The sequence below is a fragment of the Pelecanus crispus genome, chromosome 11 (genome assembly GCF_030463565.1).
Source record: "Pelecanus crispus isolate bPelCri1 chromosome 11, bPelCri1.pri, whole genome shotgun sequence".
Classification (NCBI taxonomy): Eukaryota; Metazoa; Chordata; class Aves; order Pelecaniformes; family Pelecanidae; genus Pelecanus; species Pelecanus crispus.
Window position 1 is genome coordinate 4,206,836 of NC_134653.1, and position 14,460 is coordinate 4,221,295.

At 54.2% G+C, this 14,460-nt stretch overlaps 1 protein-coding gene across 3 annotated transcripts in view; it reads left to right on the forward strand.

Moving 5' to 3' along the window:
- Positions 1 to 11,743, forward strand: part of MAP2K3 (mitogen-activated protein kinase kinase 3) — a 33,878-nt gene extending 22,135 nt beyond the window's left edge. For 2 of the 3 annotated variants that reach the window (XM_075718381.1, XM_075718382.1), the window contains exons 4-13: positions 1,208 to 1,256; positions 4,172 to 4,285; positions 4,784 to 4,903; positions 5,363 to 5,479; positions 5,634 to 5,685; positions 6,501 to 6,628; positions 7,273 to 7,350; positions 9,588 to 9,727; positions 10,519 to 10,564; positions 11,034 to 11,743. In XM_075718381.1, coding sequence (XP_075574496.1) covers positions 1,208 to 1,256; positions 4,172 to 4,285; positions 4,784 to 4,903; positions 5,363 to 5,479; positions 5,634 to 5,685; positions 6,501 to 6,628; positions 7,273 to 7,350; positions 9,588 to 9,727; positions 10,519 to 10,564; positions 11,034 to 11,117 — 928 coding nt within the window. In that variant the 3' untranslated portion in view covers positions 11,118 to 11,743. Of the gene's footprint in view, positions 1 to 756; positions 777 to 1,207; positions 1,257 to 4,171; positions 4,286 to 4,783; positions 4,904 to 5,362; positions 5,480 to 5,633; positions 5,686 to 6,500; positions 6,629 to 7,272; positions 7,351 to 9,587; positions 9,728 to 10,518; positions 10,565 to 11,033 lie in introns of those variants that run through there. The other variant, XM_075718384.1, reaches the window with a different exon arrangement.
- The last annotated feature ends 2,717 nt before the right edge of the window (positions 11,744 to 14,460 follow it).

Here is a 14,460-nt window from a genome sequence, read left to right on the forward strand (position 1 = left end):
CTTCCGTGGTGCTCTTTCAAAACACCTTGGGCTGCGTCTCCACCACTGAGCCTTGTTTGCTCCAGAAACCCTTTCTAGAGACCCTCCCAGCTCCAGGAGAGCAGTGAAATCCCCGAGGGGGAAATATCGCTACCGAAAACCCCATGTAGATCGGGCAGATCTGCTCGAGGGGGAGCCAGGGGAACTCCCTCATTAATGCTGCACAGCCCAGCATGCACATGCCGAGTCCTGCACCCAACAGCCACCTCCTTCCCCCATGGATGCATCTGTCTCTGCTCCTATCGGTGTCTGAATTTCCCCTGGAGAAGGCATCACGCTGGAGTTTGTGGGGGCACTTGCGTGCCCAGAGCACTCATGTAAAAGCTGGTGCAAGCTATCCGCAACTCCTTTTCTCTGTGCTTTTCAAGCTGCAGTGCAAATATTTGTGCAGTGCAAGGCTTTTGCTGTGAGCCTGAAGTACTTCCTGGAAGCCCGAGGTTGCCGTATTGCTGTGATGGGAATTGGGAGGCTAAACCAGTTGGGCAATCTCCACTCTTAGAAGGTCCCATGGGATGGGGGGAGCGGAGAAGCGAGGCATGAGGGACAAAACGCTCATGTCTGCTCTAAAAGTACCATGCTGCCCATAATGGGAAGTGGGCAGTGATGAAGGGAAAAAAAGCCATAAAGGAAGACTTTCACCTGCTCGTTGTTGTGCAAAGTGTGACACTGAAGTGCTGCCTGCTCTGCCTGCCACGCTGCCTGAAACAGGCCTGCGAGTGTACACAAATGACTCACGGGTAAGGAATTACCTGTTGTTCCCTTGGCGTGCGTTTCGGGCTACGTGGCTGTCCTGTTACAACACCTGCCTGTCAAAACATGACAGCTGAGCTGCTCTGCCACAGAAATGTCTCATCCCTTCGGTCTCGGTTCCTCGGGCTCCTGAGCAGGGATGGTTTCATAGCCTGTTGGTTTGATGCATGTCTCACCTAGCTGACTCTCTGGGGTTCTTGCTGGCTGCATGCAGCAAGTGCCTCGTGGGTGTGGGCTGAGGTGTTACTGGTATGATTAAAGCATTTGTGAGTGTTTGGAGGGGGCTGATTTGAACCTGCGACAACAAGGCACAGTGGAAAGCAGTGGCTGAAAGTGCTCGAAGGAGCGTGAAACCTGGCTCTGGCCAAGAGAATGAACAAAGCTGGACTTTCTCCTGACTCTCTTTCTTTTCTTGCAGGCCTCCGAGGAACTTGGACTCCAGAGCGTTCATTACCATCGGAGATAAAGTACGTGTCGATGTGGTTTATTTTTTCCTTGCTTCCAATTTTGTTTGCCCCTTGTATGAGGAGTTTTACGGATCATGGTTGACAACCTGTCAAATCAGATCTTGAGATTTCAGAGCACCCCACGAGGAGGTTAGTGCTGTCCTGGTGCAGCCTTATGGGATGCATCTTTGCAGGGATGAGACATCCCACAGCAGGACCTTTCCCCTGTGGAGCAATGGGGTGTCTGTGTGTATTTAGAGAGTGACTGTTGGGGAGCTGAACATGTCACCCTGCCTGCAAGATGGCTCGTCTCTGAGCCCGTGCGTTCGCTGGCTGGTCTCTCCTGCCTGTGGGCAGTCCCGCAAGGCAGGTGGGTGTCAGAGGCTGGGGGTGCAGTTTTGTCTGGAGTGGGAGATCACAGCGGTCCCTTGCCAGCCCCACCGGCCACCTCGGTCTGAATGCACGTGCCCAGCCCATCCACCATGAATCAGCGTGGCCTCTCTGCGCTCTCTGGCTTCCCCAAACAAAGTCCCCTTTGTCCTGCTGACCCACAGGGCTGTGTTGCTGCCTGTAGCCCAGGAGAAGCTGGGCGCAAAGCTTCTCTCTGGCTCTCCAAAGCCTTTCCTGATGACCTGATGAAAAACACTGCTAGAAATAGCCACTGTCTCTCTTTTATTTCATTCTCTTGTTACGGGCTCTCCTGGGGCTGCAGAAGGCTGTTTGCAAATGAGCTAAAAATACCATGCATTGGATCAGCCCTATATCTAGCTGCTTACCTTCCGGGCTGGGAGGTGGCTCGGCTGAGGGGTTCTGGGCCCCTCAGTCTTGGTGTGAGGTTTTAGGGTTAGGGGACAGATAGGAGAGGAGAGGAAGCTTTGGCTGGGTCCAGGTCACAACCCTGCTGCTTGTGTCATTTTTCTGGCCATTGTGTGGTGTGTATTAATAGCCTGGGGAGAGATGCTCTTTGTAACAGCCTGGGCATGGTGTGTGCAACAGAAGAGCGTTGTAGCTTGGGGAAGGCTCTCTAGACTCGCTTCCTTCTCCGCTCTGTGTGCACTGGTGTTTGCAGGAGGGGTCTGGTCCAGGTATTTTTGGAGTGATGCAATGTGGGATGGAGGAAAAGGGCTTGGGCAGAAGGCCAGCTTTGGGCCGTAGGCGTGGATGATGACCTCGGGTCCATCGGATCCGTGCAGGTGATGCCCTGCGTCCCCTCTACCAGCTCAAACGCCCCAGGGCATGGGGTAGGTGATGCTGGGGAGGGGAGTGCCGGCTCTGTCAGTGCATCGCCTCTGTTGCTGGGCAGGGCAATGCTGGTTCCTGGAGTGTGCTGGGAACCGCCAGCTTCTGGGGAAGCCTTAGGGTAAATGCCAGGAAAAAAAAAAAAGAACAATAACCTGGAACAACTGCAGAACACGTGTCCTGAAAAGCACCACCAGATCCTTCCTGGAGGCCTCTGCAGGAGCTGCAAGCCTGCACTGCTGCTCTGCCAGCTGCCCGGGGCGGCAGGGTGGAGGGGTTGGATGTGTCCCCATTAGCCCTGCTCTCATTTCTGGATCCACCGTCCTGCCCAGGAAAGGGCCGGCACCTTCCTGTGCTGGGCAGTGCATAGCTCAGTGCTGAGCTCAAGCACAGAACTCTCCTGCTCCCTGCCTCGGCCCCCTGCCAGGCACATCTGGCTCAAATAAACGGAGCCAGGGCTGGTGGGAAGGTCTGACGGACCTGGTTGCTGCTGGCTGTGCTGTGGCCAGTGCTGAGGGGAGCTTGCTGGCCAAGAGCCCGGCAACCACATCTCCCAGCTTGGCTCCTTAATGCCAAAGGCTGTTTCCTCTCCACTCTGGGCGTAGCTCGCAGGCACGGTATCCGGCGCTGTGCTGTGGATGTTTCCCACCCTTGCTGCCTTTATGGCTACTGGGGCAATTTGGCATCCTGGTATTATATTTTTGTTCCCTGAGACCGGAGGAAAACTGGAGGCTGGATAAAGCCTGGCTAAAAGAAGGCCTGTGACTTATTAGGAGCGATGAACGCAGCGTCTAAAAATAGCCCATGTCTCACTCAAACAGTTTGTGCCCTGCCCAGCAGAGCAGGCAATTACAGGGTAACACGTCTTTAGGGAAACTTGTTTGTGGGTTGCGCAGGAGCTCGCTGGCTCCCTGCTCCTTGGGGCATTCGCTTGTCTGAGCACTGGCAATGGGTTTTTTCCAGCTTGAAACGAGACTTACATAGTTTGCACTTGCCTGAGCTCCTTCAGTGGTGCTAACTGACGTTTTACCTTGCTGGCTGCTTTCTGGTGGTGGGAGAAAGTATCGAAAGCAGGTGAAACCCATTTGAACTCCCTGATAATTAGGAATTGAGGTGCTGGGTTGCTGCATGCACCATCCCATCTAAGAGAGGCTTTGCACAGACAGAGGTGTTACTAGACACGTAGGTGCGTTTGTGACCAATGATCTCGTGGGACGTGGAGCGAGGTGGGGGATTCCTGGCTGCGCACGGGGATTTGGAGCTGTGGCAGAGGCTCCTGACTGCTGCCCGTGTTGGCACGGGAGCTGTTAAAATCCTGCAAGTAGTTCAGCAACTGCAGAAATACCCTTGTGTGGGTAATCCCGAGTGTGCAGAGAGGCACCAACCTTTGGTGCCCTTTCCAGTGGCAGTGTGCCCTGGCTTAAAGGATGAAAGTCCTGATCTCTGGCTGCAGAGGGGGAATTAAATGAGCCCCGGTGAGTACGGGGTGAGAGGGTTTGGGCTGTGGTTCAACAGAGCAAAAAATATACCCATCTTCTCTTAAGTGTGATGCCTCTGGTACATACAGGAGCTGGTGGGGTCCTGTAGGTACCATCGTTAGGAAGCGCTTTGCTTGAACGAGCTGCAAGTGTTGGATGTCTGCTGATGTCCTGGGTGATAAGCGTGCCTGTGTCTGATTTTTGTCTTTCTTCTTTAAGAACTTCGAGGTGGAAGCTGATGACCTGGTGGCAATTTCGGAGCTGGGCCGTGGGGCCTACGGCGTGGTGGAGAAAGTCCGGCACGCGCAGAGCGGCACCATCATGGCCGTGAAGGTGAGGACAGCTGCTTGCTGAGGGAGATGGAGGTTGGGATGTGCAGCTCCAGGGGAGCGGAGAGACTCTGCTGAACTCCACCAGTCGCAGCAAAATGGGGACAGACTTGTCTCAGTTTGGCAGCCTCTGGTATCCTCGGTGTGGCTTGGCTGTTGGAGGGTCTGTGCTGATACCAGCTGGACCCTGTGGGGTTGGTCAGCAGGCTCTGAAAGCCGGGCTTGGTGCCTGCAGTTAGGTAGTGCAAGGTTTGGATGTCAGAGTACCTGTCCAGGCTGCTGGCCTGATCCTGTATCTGCTGAAGGGCTTGCCAAGGGTTTGTCATTCGTTAAGGTGCTGTCTGGAAGAGGGAATCTGGGTATCTCTTGGGGTGCTACTGACTGCAAAATAAGCCCAAAACACTTGCCCTGGCCTCAGAATCGCAGGTCCTCTGAGCTGGCCCGAGGGATAATGGTGTTATCCCACCTACATCAAACCCCTCTTCTTTCATATTTGTCTCAGAGAATTCGAGCGACTGTGAACACTCAGGAGCAGAAGAGGTTATTGATGGACTTGGACATCTCCATGAGGACAGTTGACTGCTTCTACACCGTCACCTTCTACGGAGCCCTCTTCCGTGAGGTACTGAGCCGGTGGATGGCTGGTGGGCTGCGTGGCACCTGGAGCCCCTGCGATCGTCCCAAACCACCTCTGCTTTCTTCAGCCCAGCTGGGCTGTTTGAGACACTTCCATGACTTAGTCAAAGGCTTGCCTCCATCAGGCAGTGTTGAGCAGGTCCCATTCCTCGCTTCCGTAGCAAGAGTTCAAGCACATTGTGCATGGTCCTAACCGGCTTTAGGGTAGACCCTCAAAGGGAGCCATTGGAGGTAGTTTTGGTGGTACCCGGACGTCTGTGGCCATCGCTATCCAGTGCGGAGCCTGTGTGCTCATCATATGGCCAACAGCGGCTGCACAGCAGGGACCTTGGCTTGCCCTGTATGGAAGGGGCAGTGTCTGTTTGTCCATCTATCCCCACCTCTCCCTTCAGCTCCCAGGGATTTCCAGGGAATTCCCTCTCAACTGCTTTCTCTCTGTCCACAGGGCGATGTGTGGATCTGCATGGAGCTCATGGACACCTCCCTAGATAAATTCTACAAGAAAGTACTGGAGAAGAAGAAAACAATCCCTGAAGACATTTTGGGGAAAATGGCCGTGTCTGTGAGTGCCTCTTTGGTTCTTACATGGTTTTGTGTGTCCCCTGAGGCAGTTGAAGGTCTCTGTTCAAGCCCATGGCATGTGGAAATGGGTGGTGTGTTTGCAGTGGAAGGCTGGTGCTGTGTTTGATTAACTCTTTTGCTGTGTTTGTTCCCAGATTGTACGAGCTCTGGAGCACCTGCACAGTAAACTGTCCGTAATCCATAGAGGTAGGTGCTGGATGGGGTTAGCGTGATGTGGCTGGAGATCTAGACTCGAAATAAGTTATGTGAGGACTCCTTCCCAGGAGATGTGTGGTGTGTGCCTCTGGGATGCCTACAGTGGGGTCTAATGCTACTTGGGACCACTGTGGACAGATCTAGGTGTCCCAGGCCTATTCCTGAGATGTGTCCTTCATGCATCTGCTTGTGTGATGTTGTTCTCATCCTTCTTTTGAGATGAAAGGTTGAATGTAGTAACTGAATTCCTCACTACCTGTATTTTTATGGGCATCTCTAGCTCTCTTTGAGTACAGAGATGTATGGAAGGCAGCTCTTGGGGACAAAATCCCCTAGCCTTCCTGGCTGGGTAGTTCTAGCAAGGTGAGGGCTGAAGGAGACCTTGCAATCACAGATGGGAATTGTAATACTCAGGTCCTGTTCTTCATCCTGGTATAGTTCCTTGTGTAGTTGTGGACAGATCATGATGGGCGTGAGACAAGCTGTCCTAAGAACTTGGTAGAGTTGAGCTTGTAAGGCTGTGTTAGGCACATGAATCTCTCCTAAGGAGCTGGGCATTAACTCCTCAACATTTTATTTCAACCTTTTGACCTGCCTCCTTAGAGAGGAGGCCTCTTCTGCCTGGAGGTGCATGGTTATAGTTCTAGCTGTGAACAACTTCCATTTCAATAAAAGACTGGTGAGGTTTTGTCTCCCTTCCCTTGTGTTAGGGCCTGCCTGGTCCCCTCCCAGGTCAGTGGGGAGTCTTGTCTCAGGCTGTGATACCTCTGCAAAGGCCCAGTCTGCCCTCTCATGTTCTCTCTTAGACGTGAAACCTTCCAATGTGCTGATCAACAAGGAGGGACATGTGAAAATGTGCGATTTTGGGATCAGCGGCTACTTGGTGGACTCGGTTGCGAAGACCATGGATGCCGGCTGCAAACCGTACATGGCTGTAAGTGTGCTCGTGTGGGGCCAGAGCCGGCAGCCTTCAGCTGCCTTCAGCCTTTACTCGAAGAGACTGCTGCTTCTTAGAAATCAGTCTTGGTTCACCTCTGTCCTGAGATAGAAACCACTTCACAGTGCTCTGGGCTTCCTGACTCAGCAGAGTCCTCCAAGGACGGGATTACTCTCCCAGTAAGCCCTGCTGTGTGTGTTAATCCCACTCCCACAAGGCAGACTCTTCCTCTGCCACCTTCCATTTGCAGAAGGGTAAAAGAGTGGCTGGTGGTGGTTGGAAGGGCTGTTCCTCATTGGCTAGAAAATGCTGAGGCTTTTCTTGGCAGGATCATTTAATTTCATCCTCTGATGTCAGTATGAATTTCCCTCTGCCATCTGTGGCATCTGTGTGGGTAGTTTGTGCTCCTGGGGCAAGGATCGTGCTGCAGGGATAGTACAAGTCTCACTCAGGAGCTGGAGGGGAGAGTTTATGGGTTGTGTGGAGCAGTCGGTGCTAGATTTAACCTCAGACCCTGCCTCCGTGGAGACATGAGCCAGGGGAATGCACCCAACCTGAGTTTTGAGCCAGAGATTTGCTCTGAGGGGTTTGCACTGGGGAAACAAGATAGAGTTGTAACATCTTCCATTTTGCTGTTACAGCCGGAAAGAATAAACCCTGAGCTGAACCAGAAGGGCTACAACGTGAAGTCGGACGTCTGGAGTCTGGGGATCACAATGGTAACACCAAGGGCTTGGACCGGCACCCTGCAGCCCTGGGGTTGGGATGGGGTCTGTACTGGCAGGGCTCTAACCCTGCTGTGAGCGGTGGTATCTGGTGGCTTCACCCTTGGGTGGATGCCCACCAGACGGGGCTAAATTCTGAGTGTGATACCTCAGGGCATGAGATGAATTACCCAGGGCACAGGGTGGTGCTGCTGCCCTGTGCACACCAGGGTACTTCACCCCAGGGCGTGAGCTGGGGCGTGCAGCCGGCATTGCTGCCACCGCTGCGGCTTTTGCCGAGACGGCTGGCAAGCTTGCAAAGAGATAAGCCATCTTCTGCCCCTTCTCTTTCCTCCTCTCCTTTCTTGCATGTTCCTGCTGGATCCTGGGGGATACATAAAGGCCTGTTGTCCCCACGAGGTTCCCTTGTACCACTCTGCTGGGTTTCACAGAGCTACTTGTGTACAATGCCAGCTCCAAATAGCTCCAGTTAGCTCTCAACTATGTTGGTGTGGATGGCAGACTCCCAGGGGGCAATATCTGGATGACAGTGGGCTTAGTTGGGCATCCAAGAGCCTGGCTTTTAGTTGCTCTGCAGCTCCCCATGTGCTGGCTGGAGAGGCAGGCAGTGGAGCAGGGTTTGCTGCAGCTGGGTCACAGCCTTCCTGCGTGCACCCCCGTCCTGTGTTAGCAAAGCCTTGCAGGAGGATCGGGGTGCATTAGCCTGCCTTGCTGCAGCGAGGGGTGCTGTGCAGGGTTTGCAGCGAGTCCTGCCTGCAGGGTAGCTCAGAGCAGCCAACAGGAAGGGGAAATACTTTCAGTTCCAAAATTGCAGCTGCTCAGGATGGTTTATCTACCTCCTGCAAGAAACGGATCTTGCAGAAAGCAGCTGAAATCTTCTGGCGCCAGAGGACAAAGGAAATCCCAGCTGTTGGCTCGAAAGGGATGCCGGCTGGGAAAGTGTCTCCTGCTTTCCAGGAGAATGTCTCTCTGTGGGTATATTATTTTCAGGAACTCTTTTTCTTTTTTTTTTTTTTGCACCCTGTTAGCTGTGACTTGTTTTAGTCTCTGCATCCCTGCGTTTGTGTGCGCTGCACAGACCTCTTGGCAATCATTCCCTCTTCCCCAGCTAGTTTTGTCCGCAGTGCCAAACCTGAGCCCCTCTCCTTGGTGTCCCCATGCCAGTGCAGAGCAGAGCTGGGCTGGCAAGCTGGAAATGTAATCAGCTCCGGCTTTCCTCCTGAGGTGCAGGAAGCTGTGGGATGGGAGATTGCGTGAATGACGAAATCTCTCAACCTTTCCAAAGCTGGATGGGAGAGGGGACTTTGCTGAAAGCCTGCCAGCCTGCAGCTGAACGGAGCCCCAACCTGTCTGACTCCCTCCAATGTCTTCCTCCTGGGGCAGCTTCCTGTTTGGTTGGGTTTTTTTGGGGTTTTTTTTTTTTTTTTTATTTCTGGAGGGGTTTGATTGATTTCAGACCGGCCAGTTTTAGGGCCATTGAGTTGCAGGGCTAATCCAGGCATTTCTGGGCTGGTGGCTTCATTCAGTTTTCCAGCAGCAGGAGCTGAGCTCCCCAGGCCTGAGCCAGAGGCAGGCAGGGGTCCCTGGCTCTGCCCTGTGTCCTTTGAGGCTTCTCATTCCTCCCATCCCATCCCATCCCATCCCACCCTGCCAGACAGGTCTGGAGGTTCTGCTGCCTGTCTCGAGATGGGAGCTGACCCTTGGCATGAGGCAACTGCCCCAGAGCTGTGACCGGCTTTTTCCTGCTTGAATGGGTGACAGAGCAGAGGTGACTTGTAGGAAGTACCTGGTAATGGAGGTGGTTTGGCACAGATCTTCCTAAGTGATGTTCTAAACTTAGTTTTTCTTGGGTTTGTGGATTTTTTTTTTGTGTCTAGCTCATACAGTACTAGTCTGAAGCCCAGAGGCTGGCTTACAGAGAGCAAAGGCGCAGAAATGGCGTGCTGTTATTATTATCTGTTCAAATAATCCCATTTTACATATCTTTGGTGGCTTCCTGTAAATGCCTTAATATGCTGAACCAGCCTCAAGAGGAAGTATTTTTGGCCTCTGGGTCTTTGTATTTAAAAAAAAAAAAAAAAGAAAAAAAGTGGTATGACCCAAATTGAAAATGGTTTGTAAGGAAAGAGGTTTTTCATTTTGAATCCGAGCTGGCTGCAGAGGCTGAGGTGGATAGGCTGCATGTGGTTGTGCTCATCCTGGTGTCTCAGTCAGCCCATCTCCATCCTCAGATCGAGCTGGCCATTCTTCGCTTCCCGTACGAGTCCTGGGGGACCCCCTTCCAACAGCTCAAGCAAGTGGTGGAGGAGCCTTCGCCCCAGCTGCCCCCCGATCGCTTCTCCAAGGAGTTTGTGGACTTCACAGCACAGTGGTGAGTCTCTGGCAGGGACTGGTGGCTTCTCCCAGCCTGGCTGAAGAGGAGCCCTGATCCATGGGGGTGGAGCAAAGCGTGGGGCTGGGTTTGTCGTCCTTTCGGAGCTCTTTTCTCCCCACCTCGCTGTACCGATGCTGGTGCTCAGCTGCAGCAGGAAGCACTGCCCGAACTGGTATTGCTCTCGGCCTGACTCACCCAGGCTGGTTGGAAGGCACAGAGTTTCTCTTCCTCTTTTGCCGTTGTTGCTGCTGAAATTTTGGTGGTTTCTGGCAAAGCGGCAATGAAACGAGAACAAACCCCTGGCAGCGTCTGGGTGAAAGCTGATTTGTGGTTTTGTGGGTACTGTGTACAGTAGCTGCTCCCCTCGGGGTGTCCCTCTGCTCCCTGTGTGCTGCTTGGAGCTGCCAGGCAGGGGTGAGCCCACCGAGGCAAGGCTCGAACGAGCCTTGAGATGATCTGCCCACCTTATAGATGGTGGGAAACCATCTCCTCTCCTTCCCATTTCTTCTGCTCTGTGTGGACAAGCGAGGCTGCGCGGGGCAGACTGCAGCGAGCTGCTTGGCTTGTGCTTTTTGTGGCAAAACGCCATGAGTTGGTCTTTCCCAGTTACCTGCCTGGCTGCTTTTCTGGTGGTTCAAACCTGCTTGGCCAAGGAGGGAGAGGAATGGGTGCTGCCCATGAGAAGGATGTCACGTTGGTTGGGAAGGGGAGATCTCTTGTGATAGACCACATACAGAAAAAAAACCCCAAAAAAGATCCTACAGCCTTTCCCATTTTTTGTCTTCTAGCTTAAGGAAGAACCCCGCTGAGCGAATGAACTATTTAGAACTTATGGTAAGTGTGGAGCTGTTTCTGCTGGTCTTTATCGCAACGCATTTCAAAAGTCAAATGAGTGGTCCAGCAGGTCCTAGGAAAACAGGACAACAGGACGTGTGGGTGACTTTTCAGGCACAGATGGGTGTAGTGTGTCTAAGGTGGAAGGGTGTGTTGATGGGTGTTAAGGTCAGGGTTTCTAGGTGTTTTCTCCCTCTGTCCTATTTGCTCTTGACGAGGTTAGACCTAAAATGATGGTAGTACAGCTGCCGAGGTGGGCTGTCCTGCTGGGGTTGAACCTAGAAACGCCGAACCTGAAAGTGTTAGTTAATCTTTAAGCTAAAGGATGGCGTCCATGGGAGCCTGGGGAGGAGGCTGGTGTCCACCTCTGCCCCGGCACCTCACCAGCTGCGTGACATCCCCCAGGGACTGCTGGTGGGCTTGTGTGTCCTTGGGCGTCAGCTGATGTTGTCTTTGGTCTTCTTGGCAGGAACACCCTTTCTTTACCTTGCACGACACCAAAGAGACTGACATGGCCTCCTTCGTGACAGAGATCCTCGGGGAAGACTCCTAACTCAAACCCCACGGCTTCGTGCAGTCCCCTCCATCCTGGCTTCCCCACAGAAGAGCGAATGAGGATTCGAGTTAATGGTGGTTTGCACAAATCGCACTTCCCCAACCCACGGGCACCTCTGGCCCCATCCAGCCTCGCAATCTCTTTTCTCTCTGCCCTGTAAATGAAATCCCCCAGGATGAGCCTTTTGAAGCCAACACCTTTCCAACTAAGCCATGGAGACCGAAGGCTTGGGAGTTCCCTGCTGACTCCAGCGTATCCCTCCCAGGGAGAGGACCGTGCCCGTGGCACTGAGCGGGGCTGGGGCAGAGGGGGCCAGAGGGCATCTCCCTTCCCCAGCAGCTGCACAGCGCAGGGGGGTTGTGTTTCTTGCTGCCTGGGGAAGGCAGAGAGAAAAAAATGCTGCTGCGCTTGCCCCACTCCTTCTCCCCTGCCCGCCCAAAGCCCCTTCCCCGGTCTGGTCTCGCTCGCCTTCCCTTTGTGCCTGGGGCTCTGCCCCCAGGAGCGTACACAGCTTTTTAGGGGGCTGCAGGGCTCCCTGGGCACACCACTGTTCCCACCAGAGGCTGTTTTAATGCCTGGCTCGACATCTTGATGACCCTTTGAGGCACCACCAGACCGGGCATCCTCCTTCCTCAGTTGATATGCTGCTCCCTTGGGGGGAAAAAAAAAAAAAAGCATTTTTTTTTTGATGAACCCACCTTGACGCAAGCTGCGACCCACGCTCTTCCCACGCCTGCCCGCTGGATTTCATCCAGCACACGGTGCTCCCTTCCCCACACGGGCACAAGGCGATGGAGAGACAAGCAGGTCCCTGGGCACTGCCCCTCTCCCCTCCAGCCCTGGGCTGGGAGGACGAATCCCCGCTCCGGACATCGCAGCCCCTGCCTCTCCGCCTTCCCTGGCTTCTGGAGAAGATGTTGCTCCATCTCCCTTCCAACCTGGAGCTCATGTAAGACCTCGCACTGTGACACCTGCTCGTTTCGGAGGCCATACTTGCACCTTTCGTGTCCCAAACCGCCTTCGAACCCTCCAGCCGCCCGCCGAGGTGTCAGCCGAGATCGAAACCCCAGCGACTTGCACGGGGGCTGCTGACAGTTGTACATTTTATGTCTATATATAATGGACTTTGTAACATGTTTCCTAGTTTTAATCTAACTTGCTATAAAGTAAAGCCCGTCTGTGTGGGAGGAGGGAGGAGCAGTTCCTTCTCCGCTAACAAATCCACTGTGAAAACCTGATGTGTTTCCTCACTCTCCCGGCTTGAGCACTCTGCAAGGAGCTACGGGAGCAAAAGGGATTTCTGTCTTCTACTGTATATGATCACAGGATAAACGCAACGGCTGTGGATTTTGTTGGTTTTTTTTAATAGATGGAGTTTTCAGAGGGATTTTTTTTTTCTTTTCTAATATATATTTGTGTGTGTGTGTATGTGTGTGCGCGCTATATATATTATATATTTTTAAATTGATGAATGTTTGAATGTCTATGTGGCCAGCCGATTTGGTGAAATGGCTAGCATTTTTCTGGCTAAATTTGGGGTGGTGGGGAAGGGATCACTAGAAAACACCCTGGCCTAAGACTTTTTTTTTTTTTTTATTAAGAAAAAAGAAATGCATCTATTTTTTAACTGAATCTTTTAAAAATGTTTTTCCTGAAATTCATGCCCTGGAGGTCTGGATTTCAGGGTGCGTTTCCAGCGTTCAGGGTCCCCCACCCAATGAAGAATGATGTCCCCCTAAATTCATGGCTCCCCATTCCTGCAGCCCCGGGGTTTGAAGCTGTGCTTGGGGACCCGCTGCCTGGGAACGGGGCTGCTCCTGGGCTGCTTGACACCATCTATTCCTGGGAGCTGCTCCTGGGCAAAGTTGCGCCGGGGCGTCGTGCAGCAGCACTTTTTTCCCCCCCCATCACTGCTCCGCTCCCCTCCCACGAGTCAACAGACCCCAAGAAAACCAGCCCCGGCGGAGCTGGGCAAACCCTTCAGTTCGACCCTGACCTCCCCACCCCACCTCTTCGTGTAAAATAAGAAAGTGATTGATGGGCTCCACGTCCCCCTCCTCGATCCCGCTCTGCAAACCACCCGACGCTCTCTGGGATCACCTGCGCCCTTACCCGCTTGGTTTGACAGCTTTGCAGCTGAGATGTACAATTGTATTTTTCTTTTGCACCCCCTCATAGTTGGTTACTTCGGATTGTGTTTTGTTCTGATGTTGAGCTTTTGGTTTTTTTTCCCCTTCTCTCCTTGTTTTGACCCCTTTCCCATTCCTTTATCTCACCCTTTTTTGGTGCTTTGGGGAATGGTGATTTTTTTTTTTTTTCTTTTTTTTTTTTTTGCATGTTTGGGTGGGGTATTTTTTTTCCTGCATTTCTCCTGGAGAAAGTCCCGATTTCTGTATTTTGGGGAAAGGGAGCATCTGCCCTTGGGGCCCTGTGGATGAAGCAAGGCTTTGCTGCAGAGGCCAACGCAACGCCTCTGCGTGCGATCTGCTCTGCTTCCCTCCACGCCGGTCTCGCCTGTCCCTCCTCATGTCCAGTCCTGCTGCGTCCCCTCTGCCATGGCAGGGGGGCAGTGGCAGCCCTGGGGGCAACCAGCTTGGCTTTAAGGTGGGTGAGGGTTTTGACTCGCACCCGCAGCCCCTCCGGCCTTGTGTTTTTTGAGAACGGTCTGTACCCATTAAACCCAGGCATTGTTTTCAATAAAATTCACGCCCAAACCCGCTTCTCGACCCCTCTTTTTGTCGCTCTTTGAGCATCAGGTCAGGCTCCTGAGCACGCCAGGGATGGGGGGGGGGGCGGCAGCCCGGGCGGGGGTCCCGCCACCGCTGTGCTGTGCCGTGGGGTAACGCTGGGACCCCCGGAGCAGCACCCCGGGAGCGCTGCCAGGGGCCGCCCAGGGCTCTGCTCCCCCCGGGCCGGGCCGGAGGGTGGGTGCCGCTTGCGGGCCCGGGGGGCGGCAGGGGGGACCCGGGCCCGGGGGGCGGCAGGCGCTGCCCGCGGCCGCGAGGGGGAGGCAGCGCCCGGGCTGGGCCTCAACCGGCGGGGGAGCGGGGGGGCTCGGGGCTGCCCACAGCACCCCAACCTGCTGTGCCCCCCCCGCACCCTCCAACCTGATGTGCCCCCTCCCCCGGCACCCCCCAACCTGCTCTGCCCCCCACCCGGCACCCCCAACCTGCTGTGCCCCTCCCCGCGCCCCCCAACCTGATGTGGCCCCCCACGCACCCCCCAACCTGCTGTGCTCCCTTCCCCCAGCACCCCCCAACCTGATGTGCCCCCCCCGCACCCTCCAACCTGCTGTGCCCCCTCCCCCGGCACCCCCCAACCTGCTGTGCCCCCCCCCCCG